This window comes from Lytechinus variegatus, chromosome 1 (genome assembly GCF_018143015.1).
Source record: "Lytechinus variegatus isolate NC3 chromosome 1, Lvar_3.0, whole genome shotgun sequence".
Taxonomy (NCBI): Eukaryota; Metazoa; Echinodermata; class Echinoidea; order Temnopleuroida; family Toxopneustidae; genus Lytechinus; species Lytechinus variegatus.
In genome coordinates this window covers 10,467,739-10,483,167 of record NC_054740.1, presented here as the reverse complement: position 1 = coordinate 10,483,167, position 15,429 = coordinate 10,467,739, and the positions used below count along the sequence as shown (strand labels likewise).

The 15,429-nt window shown below is 36.9% G+C and overlaps 1 protein-coding gene across 6 annotated transcripts in view; it reads right to left on the bottom strand.

Moving 5' to 3' along the window:
- Positions 1-15,429, bottom strand: part of LOC121426430 (trichohyalin-like) — a 100,124-nt gene that overhangs the window by 5,145 nt on the left and 79,550 nt on the right. For 5 of the 6 annotated variants that reach the window (XM_041622768.1, XM_041622849.1, XM_041622920.1 and 2 more), the window contains 4 exons: positions 12,420-13,892; positions 11,886-12,122; positions 11,071-11,540; positions 926-1,243 (listed from right to left, as the gene is read on the bottom strand). In XM_041622768.1, coding sequence (XP_041478702.1) covers positions 926-1,243; positions 11,071-11,540; positions 11,886-12,122; positions 12,420-13,892 — 2,498 coding nt within the window. The remainder of the gene's footprint in view (positions 1-925; positions 1,244-11,070; positions 11,541-11,885; positions 12,123-12,419; positions 13,893-15,429) is intronic. The other variant, XM_041623060.1, reaches the window with a different exon arrangement.

The following is a 15,429-nucleotide window of genomic DNA, read 5'->3' as shown; positions in this document are numbered from 1 at the left end:
AAGAATGACCAAAGGTGCAACCTGGCTATACCAGTGCATGCAGGTACTGGAAAGACAGTGATAGTAAGGTGCAAAACTGGTTTTAGCAGTAACCCTAGACTAATTCACAAGAGAAACACTTCCATGGATCATAAACTACAGGGGATACATTCTACCAAGTCAACACTCCAGCATACGAGGGCCCTGTTGCACAAAACCTGTTATTAAAGTAATTTTGCTATCCAATGGTAACTACCATGGGAATAGTGCTCATAAATATCCATCAAAGAGAAATTTCTTTTGATAGATTTTTATCAAACTGATGTTTCTCTCATTTTTCTAGTTTAATTAAAATCAATTTGATGGCATGCTGGACATTCCCTTTATCAGCTTTTTGAAATGGCAACTAAAAGAAGCATCCTATTTTTTTCTATGGTCTATTATCTATTTTTGTTTCAATTGTCAAGCTCAGTTTATTTCTTAAACATTCTATGGAAAGAGTACAGTGATAGGTAGTCCAGTTTGGTCCCTGTTTGACAGAGGAAAGTTACCTGTCCCAAAGCCAAGAGAGATACTCATATATTCCACACAATAATGCCAATCTACTCAGGGTCCCATAACACAAAGGTTAGCGGTTAATTAATTGCTCGATTTTCGCGATCGATTGTACATGGCAGTCAATTCAATTAATCGTAGAAAAATGTTCTACGATCATTGCTGAGCTTTGTGTTACAGGCCCTAGGAGATCATTTCCTCATGAGTAGATTGGCACTATAGTTATGAAATTGAGCCACTGAGAAAATTTATGATTATACCGCTATATACATGTATTGACTATGGAGAAATTCAGCCTTCCTCTATCTAACACGGACTAAACTGGACTAAGTGATAGGTGTCAGGGAAGCTAAAAATGATCAGGGCACACACACACAAAAAAACTACCCACCCTAAAGCACTCAAGGTGAAAATGTAGGCCCACAGACTCTATGATCATGGCCGCACCCCTCCCCAGCGACTTGCCACAATTCGAGCACTGGACTTTGCCGCTGACGGACCGACCGGGAAGGGGTTTCTTACTGGGCTGTTGAAAGGCCGACGCCCTTTGGCCCGGAGGACCCCTCCCTGGGGCATGTTGCGCCGGTGGTCGCTGTTGTTGCTGTTGTCTGGGTGGGCCACGCCCTTGGGGTGAGGAGGGAGGAGGACCCCGATTGGCTCTTACTTGGGTGGGCGGGCTCTTGGGGCCCGTTCTTCGATGATCATGAGGCTGGGGGAGGAGGAGATAAAAAAGAGGTGGACTATTTGATGAGTCTGTGGGAGAGTTTTTGGTACCCTTTCGATGAGAAAAAAAATCTTCTTTAATGGCATCTAATCTGCGATTCTTGACATTTGGGAGTAATGCCACCCGCTAAACAAAGAAAAAAAAGGTGAAATTGAACGATTAATGGTGCAGGGAAGAGTTTTTACAACTTAGTTTCTCCAAAGAACGAAACCAAAGGATAACCTCTATAGAGAACAGTGACTAAAGGAGAAAAGGAAAAATAATCATGAAAGTTAATAACATTTTGCAGAATTGCTGCACCACTGTGCATGTATTACAGAACTGACGGATAATGTATGCTGAATATATGGAATACTTCAATACATGCAGAGATACACTTGATTCCATTTCACATGGACATACTCGTACACAGTGAAGGGATCTAGGCAACATTCAGGTTCCTTGCTTGCAATCTGCTCAACTATCGCTTGCATTAAAGGTTACAGGTTAACATGAAAAAGAAAGGTACTACATGTAATGTTTTAGTGGCTTACTACATTCACTTTGAGGTTAACTTTGCAGCATTATTTTTTTTCTTTCTTTTGTGGTAAGCTTTCTTTGCAATAGCCTGTAAGACAGGATGCAAGGCAACACATATTTATAAAAGACTACAGTACTCGGGGAGACCGTTTCATAAAGCAGTTTGTCAAGTTACACACAATTTTAGATTGATTGGAGCAAATTTGATGTGCTAAATCACATTCTTGATCGCTTAAAATAAATTCAGTTATTGTTTACACTTTATTTTTTCAGACCAGAATTTTCATTGTTAGGAAGCACTGATTGAGGCTAAAAATGTTTTATTTGACATCCAGTCAAATTTAATCAACATTAGGTACCTAAATACTCATGAGAACATGCTCCAGTCATTCCTCAATTCATTTGTAAGTTACAGACAGCTTTATAAAACACTACCCTGACAAGGTTAACTCTAACTGCATGTGGGGTGTGATTCATTAGTATGGATATTGTCGGATAATAAGTGGGCGAGTGAGAAAATAAAAGCAGCAGCAAAGAGGGAAAAGCCTGCCCTCTATCATCGATGATGGGACCTCTACCTGTCGCTCTGTGAAGAGAGAGAGCTTGAAGGCCGAGATGGAGACTCCTGACCACCACTACAGGCCTTCTTCTGAGCGGCTCGGTGTAAGATGTTCTACATTCAAAATTAGTAACACCGATGACATAGCTTACTATTTATAACTTGTCGATGTGGTCAAATGGAGTTATGATATTGCCAACCTCAAATCATAATTTGAAATCTAAATTTGACATATGAATTGACATCTTAACTCTTCTCAGTGTATGAAAGATATTCTATGCCAAGATAAGTTACACCAATGGCATAGCTTATATTTTCAAAGTGAAGTTAAGATATCCCAAACTTAAAATCCTTAGCTGAAATTAGAAATACTCATTTTAGTTTTCCACTTTGGTAAAACAAATTAACCACAAAGAGATGCCATTTAAAAGAACAAAACACAAAACATATCCACAGATCAAAAGGATATAAAGTGAAACCCCTACTAAAGTTGATATTGATTGAACTGCTTTTTAATTTTTTTTTCTTTTTTCATATTTGTAAGAATTACGACTAACAATTAACTATAAGCTCTGAAAGGGTATTTATCGTCTTTACAAAAGTCTTATTTGGAAGCAAATATTCATGCAATGTTCAAAGAAATGGCATGCCCCTCTAAATTGTCTGTTAAAAACATTCCAGTGCCACAACTTAATATAGATGAGTGTTATAATTACAAGTTACATGTATATATTGTCTGATTAAGATATGAGTACATTCATGTACAAGACATTACAAACGTAGGAGGTTAAAATATGTTGAATATTTGGTGCAGTATTAATGCAATTTTACATGCATAATGCAGCCTCATTCGAGTAGGACCAAGTTTAAGTACAAAATTCCATAGTTTCATACAATTAGGAGCAATTTGTGACATTTTTGGTGTCCCAATTTACAAGAGGAACTTTGAACTACTGTGTGAGTAAAAAAAAAATCTAAAATTTAAGGGAAAATTATATGATGAACACATAATCATCACATATGGCTGGAAAGAGTATCTTCTCACAAATAATTTGATACCATATTTATGTGGTGTGTCTTCACGCTTGGGTATTCAGTAGGCATTTTTTGCAGTAATGTATATTTTGATTTGCACAAAAGTAAGTCATGACTGCAATGAATAAATCCAGTTGGCAATGATGTATCCTACATGAGTTAGTAAATATATTTGCAAAGCTCTTTTCAATGAAATTAACTTGAGAATTGATACTAAAAAGTGTTTATTAGCAATTATAATGTAAATTATTGAAAAGGTGTTTTGACATGGATTTTAAAGCAACCCTTGTAGGATTATGACATCACTGACATCTGGATTCATTTATTGCAGTCATGCCTTACTTTTGCGCAAATGTTTACATCGCTGAAAAGAATACCTCCTGATCATCCAAGCATTAACACATACCACATAAATATGGTATCAAATTATTTGGGAGAACATATTCTTTCAGGCCATATATAATAGTTATGCGTTCATGTCTTTTCCTTTAATTTGGGATTTGTGAAGTGTCATTTTTTTTTCTTTTACCGGTTCTCACATTGTATATGTAATCCAAACCATCATAAAACTACATGCAGTGTGAAGTCTCATTGAAGATAAACTGAATGATTGTATAGGGCCTACTGTTCAATATCTGATACCTAGTAGAAACTAACTTATTTCATGACAATTTTCTTTAAAAATTCTTGTAAATGGGACACAAAAAATGTCATAAATTTCCCCCTGAAAGGATCAACAGCAATGTAACGACTTGTCAATGTATTTGAGGTCCATTGTTTTCAATGTTTTACTTCTTTTTTTCTGCAGTATCTGAACCAGAATTCGTTGCAGCAGATACAAGTACGTTATCAAAATTAACATAAATACCAGAGTATAATCAATGACTTTTAAATGAGTGCTTGACAATGAAGAGTGCAAGCACAAAAGCTATATAAGCATCAAAAGTCCCTTTAAAAAAGGGAGTTCCATATTTTCTAGAACAATACAATTTCTATAGTTTCATATCCTGACTCCTTTAAGAGTCCCATTGCAAAGAGAGTTGCAATCAAACAGAAGGCCAAAGATCAAAATCAACTTGATTTTCATCCAATCAGAGGTGCCCATTTAGGAAATGTGTTTGATTCCTAACTGTTGTGCTTATAGTAGACCGGCCAAACCTCAAAAAGTGCTCTAGATAAGGATTCGACGGCAAAATTTGTTAATGCTTGGCATCCCAGCTAATAGTCTTGCAAAAATACCCAGGAATAGCGTACGGCCGGATGCCAAGCGCAATTTTGCGTGAAAATGTCATTTTTAGCGTAAAATCCGAAAGACTGTCGAAAATCACGCATTTTGATATTTTGACGGATTATCATCATATTTTTGATTATCCTTGATATGAAACTATTTTTATTCAGAATTTCAAATTATAAGTCTAAAAAATATGCATTTCAAAATTGAATATTACACACACATATATGGCACAGGGAAACATAAAACCGCGATTTCCTCGAAATAAAAGTTTGTAAAAACTATCAATAGTTTGAAGTTTTTTTACGCAACATAAATTCTTCGATTTAAATGCTTTTATCCATCGAATGTATAGTAAATATCCTAGTGCCACATATATTAAAATAATTTTCAAGTAAGATGGTAGATATCTCATTTTATGTTATCCGAAAGGAGACAATGTGCATTTTACCAGGTGCGCATTTTGAAAGAAAAATTGAAAATACCGTACATTATGTACATAATTACATGTATAAGTACATACTAAAGCGAGCTTTTATTTATATGTATAAGTCCATAATAAAGCGAGTTTTTAATTGGATAGCACAATTTGTCAATTCCTTGCATCAAAGCTAAAAGTCTTGCGGAAATACTGAGGAATAGCGTACGGGCGGATGCCAAGTGCACTTTTGCGTGAAAGTATCATTTTTCGCGTAAAATCTGAAAGACTGTCGAAAATCACGCATTTTAATATTTTGACGGATTATCATCATATTTTTGATTATCTTTGATATGGAATTGTTTTTATTCAGAGTTTCAAATTATAAGTCTACTAAATATGCATTTCAATTTGGAATATTACACACACATATATGGCAATATGACACAAAAAATCGTGATTTACTCGAAATAAAAGTTTGTGAACACTATCAATAGCTCTTAGTTTTTTTTACAACTAAAATTCTTCGATTTAAATTGGTTCATCTATTGAATATCGATCGTTTCTAATGTCACAAATGTCAAAATAATTTTTAAGTAAGGTGGAAGAGATATTTTCCGAAACGGGACATGCAAAATTTATCGGGGAGGGGGGGGGGCATTTTGAGTGTAAAATTGAATTTACTGTAAATTATAAACATAACATGAATAAGTACTTAAAAACGAATTACAAAATTTCTGGCCGCAACTGCCTCTGCCCCTCCCTCCCCCGCTGTCTAAGGTCATGTATAGTGTCCGAAAGGATTACATGGAGCTGAAAGTATCCCGCTTTTGCGCTAACGGTTTTGTTTAGTAAGATATTCATCTTTTTCCACATTAAAAACATGTTCAAAATCATTCATTCAATTCGAAATTTTCAGTTCACGCTTCGCGCTCGCATCAAATGCTATAATTAAATACTGATCACTGTTCATGATTTGACGATTTTTATTTAATTACCTCATTTGCTAAGAAAGCGTGAATGCTTCTAAGCTAGCAACTAGAGGAGCGATAGCTTAAGGTACTCTCCGAGGGACCTATAATGAGGATTAAAATGCCTTACTACCCAGGCCACCGGAATTCGAAATCCCCTCACTACCGATTGAGCTATCGCGCCTTGGAATGTTTCGTTTCTAAAAAAAAAAAAACGACTCGGCTTGTACTGGATTCTTTTTAAACAGATATATAATATTGTTTATTTCAAACTTCATCAAAATGTCCAGTTCACGAATTGGAATATAAAAATCAGATTGCGTTTCGCGCTCGCATCAATAGCCTATAGATCTTTTTTTTTAAATGTATTAAATGCTCCGTTTTAATGTCAGAATATAAAAAAATTAACATTACAATTAAATATGAATCATGTTCATGATTACACTTACGAATTGTGTAACTTTCTAACTTTCAGCTCTAAATTTCATGTCATGTTAAAAAAAATGCTCGCATTATTCAAATAGGACTTGTCAGATACTTAATCGTGCTTGTGAGAATCTATTTTGGTACCCCCTGCAAAATACCAAGCCCCGCCCCCGTACTTCTCTGTTGATAAAATCCTAGCTACGCTGCTGGTGAGTGCAGCTGACTGACCAATCGTTTTAAACAAGGGAAGAATTTGTGTTTATTAAGAAAAAAATGTTTGAAATTACAATAATTACATTCAATTGAGGCAATAATGAATAAATAAATATATATTGATGTTTAAATAACAGATAACAATTAATGAATAAGTAAATGGCCCCCTCCCCAACAAGCTTTCGATTATTTTGCTTCAATTGTTCATGCCTTTTCTTGATTTTTTTTTGTTTGGGGGGGGCAAGTTTCTCCCATCACCTCCATGCATCCTCTATCAAAAGGCTTATGTCAGTCCGTAGCTCATTTCCCCCATTTTAGAATGTAGAAGGCATTATTTCATGCAACTGAGGTCTCTTTAATCAGTTAAATGAACAATTCATATGACCAAAAATTAAAATAGATCGGCCAATAACCATTTGCATGAGCTAAGAGTTTTCATCTGTGGAAAATGATGTTTGAAATACCAAAATAGTAGTTTCTTAAAGGTCAAGTCCACCCCAGGAAAATGCTGACTTGAATAGAGAAAAATCAAACTAGCATAGTGCTGAAAATAGCATCAAAATCGGATGTATAATATAAGAAAGTTACGACATTTTAAAGTTTCACTTATATTTTTAACAAAACTGTGATATGCACAACTAGGTGAGTCAGTCGATGATGTCCATCACTCACTATTTCTTTTGGTTTTTTTTTATTGTTTGAATTATACAATATTTCATTTTTATATGACAATTAGGACCAACCTGACTGAACCATATATTATAAAACAATGCTAATTCCACAAGCTCAGGGAGGAATTAATCGTTGTATCACTTGACAATGAGGAGAAACTTAGAATAATTCATATTTCATATATTAAAATACAAAAAATAGTGAGTGGATGACGTCATAGTCCCCTCATTTGCTTTCCAGCCAGGATGTGCATATATCTGTTTTGTGAAATTAAGCAAAACTTTAAAATGTCGTAACTTTCTTATTTTACATCCGATTTTGATGAAATTTTCAGTGTAATGCTTATTGGATTTTTTTTCTCTTTTCAATCAAATCAATTTTATGTTGGAGTGGACTTGTCCTTTAAAGTTCACATTTCAATTCTTAAAGCTCATTTCATCACAGTGTATTGCCATTTTGGGAAATGCCATCGCACGACCATTATGACAAACAAATCTAAAGGCTAATGACCAGCGTCCAGCGCATATATTGTAATATATAGATGGTCGTACAACTGCATTTCCCAAAAGGGCATTGTTATGTCAAGGGCTGCAGGGTCGGGCTGTCCGGCCCCCGTCTTAGAGTACGATGTATAACAACATGGACCTGTGATAATAGCAAATGCAAAAACTTTGGTGAAGTAACATGAATTGAATGAACATTATAATTTGCAATGCAAAAGACCAAAAAATATTTATTATTCATATTTTAACTTAATAATTATAGCAGCAGGACATTAGAAACAACTGAAATTAATAGTTATTCACAAAAACGCCATCCAATACTCATCGAACCTAAATAACGTATGGCCTTGATCATGTGAACTGAAATTTGTGCAAAATAATCGATGATACTTTAATAACCTTATGTTCAAGTGTAATCTTTAACTGGATCAATAAAAATAAAAAGTTATGATGACATTTAAAAAAATACCCCATATGGCCTAATTTCAGTGACTCTAAATGACTTTTGACCTTAATCATGTGATCTAAAACTTGTGCAGTAATACATGAATATTAAAGTGTCATTAAATTAAAGTGTCATTAATTTTTTTTATACGTTCAAAGTAATAATGAAATTTTGAAAAATATAACTTTGGTTAAGACTTCAAGGTTGATATGACGCTGTTATATCAAAACTACCGTCACCTCCACCGGAGAAGTGGCTCCTTTAGTCCTGCTCTGCTAGTATGCCGGCGAGACAAAAATAGGTAGGGGAAGGCGGGGTAAGTTGAGCATAGGGGCAAGTTGAGCCACCAGCCCCAGGCCAATAATGAATGAGTCAGACATTGTGGTGGTGTCATGTATTGATGACCCATAGCATGACCCCTAACCCCACCACATTGTTTTCAACTTCGAAACAAAAAGTAGTTTTTAGAGGGAAAAATATGAATTTCAGCCAAAAAAGTAAAAAAGAGTGTGAAATAGATAAGTGTTTTATAAACACACACGTGTTTAAATATGATAAAGACATGATAACAACATTATTAGTCCAGGTATGGATCTTCATTCTTGTCATAGTCTTTTATATGATGGATGCATAATAAATGTGTGGATACAAAATTATCGCACTAAGTTCGGACTGGGATAAGTTTAGCCAAGCAGCATGGGGCAAGTTGAGCCATGGTAATGGTAATGTATCTTAAAAAACAAACAAACCATAAAAATCGATTGAAATGCTGGCTGAAAGGAGCAAATTTACATGACTGCTCTTCTCATTTTAAAGGATGTTAGTATTAATTAGCAAGTGAAAAGACTTTAAACAAAAACTTGACATGCTGGTTCTCCCCTCATACATTTTGTACATCGTTTTTGTGGCACAACTTACCCCAGAAGGTGGCTCAAACTTACCCCATATATGGGGCAAGTTGAGCCATTTGACATCGTTTTTTTTTCAAAGGTCACGGTGACTTTCAGTGTGGGGATAGAAAGTTATATATAGGTGGAAAATAATTCAGAAGAATTAAAATTTCATGGCAAGGTACTTATTTCGACAAGATTATTAATCATATCAATTCTAACATGCAAAAAGCAAAAACTGTCACAACTTACCTCGCCTTCCCCTACTGCCGTGCAACGGCCATTTTTTAAATATACTTTGATAATCAAATAACTGAAGTAAAATGTAGATTGACAGAGTGGTTTAAAAATGCTAATTCAATCGCTTTATTCATACATGTATGTTTTCCATGATTTTGGATATAGATATTCCTGTAAAATTAATGCTACCATGGTAACGGCAAATTAAATATCAGACCTATTTCTGAATATCGCCACAGGTAGATTTAAGTTCAGCACCAATTCATTCGCGGAAATAGCAAGAAGATCGAACTCTACAAAAGCAAACATAATCCTATATAATATCATGACGAGTATCGCACTGATATAAGCTATGTGCAATATCGATGTAATATTGTGCGCTGTTTATTTTTTTATCAGAAATGTGCATCTGATAAAATAATGTGCATTGTTATATTTCGCATATATAACATAAAATGATATATATCTTGCATCTTATTTCAATATTTGTTTTCACTATATGTGTCATGACAACAATTATTAAGTATTTATTCGGTTAGCACTAAATCTTGACGAAATTGAGATGCGGAACACAAACATTATACCATTAATAGTTTTCACAAACCTTTATTTTGAGTAATCACGATTTTATATTTCATATTGCCATATATGTGTGTGTAATATTCAAATTTGAAATGCATATTTAGTAGACTTATAATTTGAAAATCTGAATAAAAACAATTCCATATCAAAGATAATCAAAAATATGATGATAATCCGTCAAAATATCGAAATGCGTGATTTTCGACAGTCTTTCAGATTTTACGCTAAAAATGATACTTTCACGCAAAAGTGCACTTGGCATCCGCCCGTACGCTATTCCTCAGTATTTCCTCAAGACTTTTAGCTGGGATGCAAGGAATTGACAAATTGTGCTATCCAATTAAGAACTCGATTTATTATGGACTTATACATGTAAATAAAAACTCGCTTTGGTATGTACTTATACATGTCATTATGTACATAATGTACGGTATTTTCAATTTTTCTTTCAAAATGCGCACCTGGTAAAATGCACATTGTCTCCTTTCGGATAAAATAAAATGAGATATCTTCCATCTTACTTGAAAATTCTTTTAATATTTGTGGCACTAGAACATTTACTATACATTCGATGGATAAACGCATTTAAATCGAAGAATTTATGTTGCGTAAAAAAACTTCAAACTATTGATAGTTTTCACAAATATTTATTTCGAGGAAATCGCGGTTTTATGTTTCCCTGTGCCATATGTGTGTGTGTAATATTCAAATTTGAAATGCATATTTAGTAGACTTATAATTTGAAACTCTGAATAAAAATAGTTTCATATCAAAGATAATCAAAAATATGATGATAATCCGTCAAAATATCAAAATGCGTGATTTTCGACAGTCTTTCAGATTTTACGCTAAAAATGACACTTTCACGCAAAATTGCGCTTGGCATCCGGCCATACGCTATTCCTGGGTATTTTTGCAAGACTTTTAGCTGGGATGCCAAGCATTAGCAAGCATTAACAAATTTTGCCGTCCAAAGTATAAAAAATCGTTTTGGCCGGTCTACTATTACATGCAACTCTTTCTCCAATGGCCAAAGGAGCAAGACGGATCTCAGACCCTCCATTAACTGGTAAGCAAGACAGACACACGTAACAAGGAACTAGCTTACCTGGATCAAGCTGTCAGGTGCCTGACCTTGCCTCCTCTGGTCCCCTCCAAGTGCCCCATGCTGAGGTGGAGGTTGTCCCCTTGGCTGCCCGTGATGGGGCGAGGGTGGTCCCACTCCTCTCGCGGCAGGCCCACCTCCAGGCCCACGAGGGATGCGCTGATCATCCATAATCCGCGTCACGGGAGCAGCGAACCCCTGATCCTGCGTCAAGTCTGGCATGGAGCGACGATTGTGCATCTTCTGCTTGCGTTCGGCGTCTCCCTGACCGCCATGCATGCGCCGCTGCACATGCTTGAACTCCGGCTGGGTTTCGTAATGGTGGCGGGGTGCGTCCCATCTGTTGGTGTCAGAGTACGTTGGTGACGGCTCTTCGTGGGGGTGAGTTGGTTGCTTTGTCCGTGGGGCAGAGCCCTGGGCTCTGTTTGGTGGTGGGATACGAGTGGGAATCTCTTGTTCGAAGCCAACAGGTTCTACAACGAAAAAAAAATGAGTATCGCAGGTGTGTGTGTTTGTAGATGACTTTAGTTTATCATGCATTCTTCATGTAATCCAATATCACTTCTAATGAACATGACTGCTGACCAACACTTGCAGTATGTAGATGTATACAAACTATAAGAAATACCCCCAAAAAAGAGTTTACTAATGACATTGTGATGCTGTGATTGGTGCTTGATGAGGTTAAGAAAATTATCTAGCAATTTCGAATGAAGAAAAAGACAATTTTGGCCCACACTGCCGGGCAAAGTAGAGACTTCTACTTTGTCTGAAAGTTGCCAGGAGATGCATTAATTTAGAGTCAAAAGACAACTTACCATTTTTCACATAGTCCTTTCCATGGCTATTAGCGTTGTTGTGATTGGTGCTTGATGATGGGGGTGCTGCATGCTCCTGGTTGAACACCTTCTTCTCCAGGACAGGTTCATGGTCCAAGCTATCATTCCTGGGGTGGATAGGGAGAGAGTTGATATCCTTGCCGGACACCAAGGGGCCGTGCTGGCGTCTCTTAGCCTCCTCAACAAGCCAATGCTGCTCCGTTGGAATGTTCTCATCTGGAAATGGCAGATGGATATGCATAGTGTTGAGATTTGGAACCCAGTCTCTAATAATTTGTTAGAAAAATTATTCTGACATTATATATGGTATTATTTGATTGTTGTGACTCCCCCCCCCCCATCTTGAAGAGTCATTCATAACTTATACTAATCTAATAGCTCCTTCAAACAAACCTTTCAATGGGTAACAGATTTATTAAAAAGACTTATTCCACTTAATCCCCAACAGGTTAAAAAACATCAAAGAAACTGGGAATTCGAACCATATTTTCTAAAGATAATTTATCCACCAACCTTTGTACTTTGCCATGTATGACTTCACCGGTTGGGAATCTCTCTCTGGAACCATCCTTCCTTCCATGATGTCCGTTCCCAGGGGTTTCGACAAGTGTGGTTTCCTCAGGTCTTCTTCAGATCCATGCTGTTTCCTCCGATTGTAGTTATTTTTCCTTTCTACATCTTCATTATCAAAAACATTGTTCATAGATTTAGAGTAGAGTTCTCGCTGCTTGGCCAAGCGCTCAAGTTCTTCCTGCTGTTGAAGGGTAATTTTTTCTCGTTCCCTCTTGAGTTCAGCTTGCTCTTGCCTAAGTCGTTCTATCTCCTCACGTTCCTTCCGTTGGTTCTCCAGTTGTTCTTTCTTCTCCTGCTCGAGCTGCTCCCACTCCCTCCGAAGCCTGTCGCGCTCTTCCAGTCTGATGCGTTCCCTCTCTTCCTCCCGGATTCTTCGGAGGAGATCCTCGTCGGGTTGATGGTGATGACGTGATGGAGGTGGTGCTGATTCTTGATACTGCTGGACCTGTGGCCTGATGACTTCATCTGTGAATGGCTTCTTGGCTCGAGCTCTTTCCTCTTGTTCAACAGCAGCTTGTAGCCTAGCTTCTCGTTCTTTGGCAGACCGCTGTCTTTCCTCCCGCTCCTTCATAACACGTTTCTCTTCTTCCTCCTGTGCCTCGCGTTTCCTTGCTTCCCGCTCCCTAACAGTCCGTTCCCTTTCTTCCATTTCCTTAGCAAGACGTTCCCTTTCTTCTTCCCGTTCCCTCAATAAACGTTCATATTCCTCCTTTTCCCTTTCTATCTTTTCCCGAGCTTTCCTTTCCCTGGCTTCCCTTTCTTGCCTTATCCGCTGTCTTTCCATTTCCTTCTCCCTCTTCTCTTCTTCTCTCCGTCTTTGAACGAGAAGTAGCTCCTCCTCCCGTCTCCTTGCAGCCTCTTCTCTCTCAATGCGTTCTCTCTCCAATCGTTCCTGCTCTTCCCGCTCTTCTCGCAAGCGCTCTTCTTCTCTTCTTTTCCTCTCCTCCTCCTCTTCCCTAGCCAGTTGCTCCAGTCTCCTCCTCTCTCGTTCCTTTCGTTCCCTCTCCAGCATTTCCTCTTCCCTCTTCTTCAGTTCCTCCTGGGCTTTCTTCTGCAGCATTCTCCGTCTCTCCTGCATGGCGCGCTGCTCCATATCCTGCTTCCTCCTGCTCTCATACTCCGCCCTCTGAAGATCCTTCTCCTGCTCTTCCTGGAGTCTCCTCTGCTCCTGTTCATACTGCTCCTGTCGGATCCTCTCTTGCTCCTTCTGCCACTTCTCTAGCCTCTGCCGCTCCTCTTCTAAGTTGAAGCTTCTCCTGTTAGCTGGATCCACGTCACTCTTGTTCTGTCTCCTTTGCACCCCTGAAGTTACGTCGGTGGTTCCAAGAGAATGACTTGTCTCCTGGCTAGGGTGCTCCACCTGTCTCCAGAGGTTCTCCACATTGTCATCCACCCTCAAAGACTCTTCAGAAGCTGTTATAGAAACAATATAACATTAATTACACTTTGAAGGTCACTAAAAAATTTCAACAGTATTGCCTAGCAGGGCAAATTTCAAAAAGAATACATTAAAATGTAACTCAAACAAATTATGAATCAATCCAATTTAAGTCTATAACTCTATAAATCAAGATTAATATTTCTAAAATGAGGCAAAAATATATGAAAAGAAGCCATACATGTACATAATTTTGTTTATCAAGAGGTATATCTGTTTAAATAATTGTTTCATGCTTATAAATTTGACAAAGCTGTGAAAACATGCATGGTAGCTGGTTACATATCAATGTTTAAAAACAGCATGAGGAGATAATACATAGAGCTATGAAGTAATCCATATTCTATGAATTAAAAGTCAGTGGGATGTCTTTGAATGGCATGCTCACAACAAATTAAAAGTGTTGAGTGTTTTGATTAATTAGGGTGCAGGTTATATCAAGAAAAAAAAAACACAAACACACTTGTGCAAATCAATTTGACCTCTATTTATCATTTTAAATAGTCTTGTTTTACAGAAAATCCTGCTTTAAATGTTACAGGAACATGCCTAATTGCCTATTTCTTTTCTTTCTACATCTATCTGCAATGCAGATATGCTTTTTCATTCTTAATACTAAATTCAGGTTGTATTTTGTGTACAGTAGTCATTTCCTTTTTTGCTTTTCAAAGCATATTTTCATAAATGTGCCACAACTACACAATCAAACTGTTCTAAACTATCTCTAGTTTTCATACAAGCCTAATTTCACAAAAGTTTATACTATGAAGAACAAAGGTAGGAAACAATACCAATTATCTTCATTCCTATTCATACATGTGCAGCTAACAATTATCGATGCTACATGTAACTTCAATACATTTTAATAAGGTTTACATCATCGTTTATGGATAATTTCAACCAACTAGTAGAAATCTATCAATGTTCAAGGTCCAAAGTGTAAATAACACACACTCTCACACCCAAACACACACTCGATGGCCCAAATTCACTTGGAAAGTATCATTGTAAAACCTCCTTTTTCTTAGTAGACACAGAGTCAGCGAAAATTAAATTGCTAATTGTTCTACTGGGCTCAAATTCTTTAGTTTGATTTGTTGAACTCTTCTTTTGAAAATCTCTGTGTGTGTACCATATGCATTCTGATCCAATTGTAAAATTTCTCTTAATACACAGGCAATATGTGCTTTCCTGCTTATTTCAATACAGTGAAGAGTGCTTTCTCATGAGCGCAAATGGTCGCATTGTCAGACTTGGTCAGTTACTGCTGAGTGACCTCATCAACCTTTTTGGATGATGGCACTGCCATGGTTAAATAGTAAAACAGTAGTGGACTTAAGTGGTCTGAACAACATTTCAGTCTGTAATTGTCAGAAACTCAAAGTTGCTTTATACCGGAATAAAATGTCTTATTCGAGACATCTATTTGTAAGTCATGCTTTGCAGGTAATGAAATTTGTAAAAGTGATTTGATTTGAAAGAAAAAAAAATAAAAGTCACTTTTTCCATGCC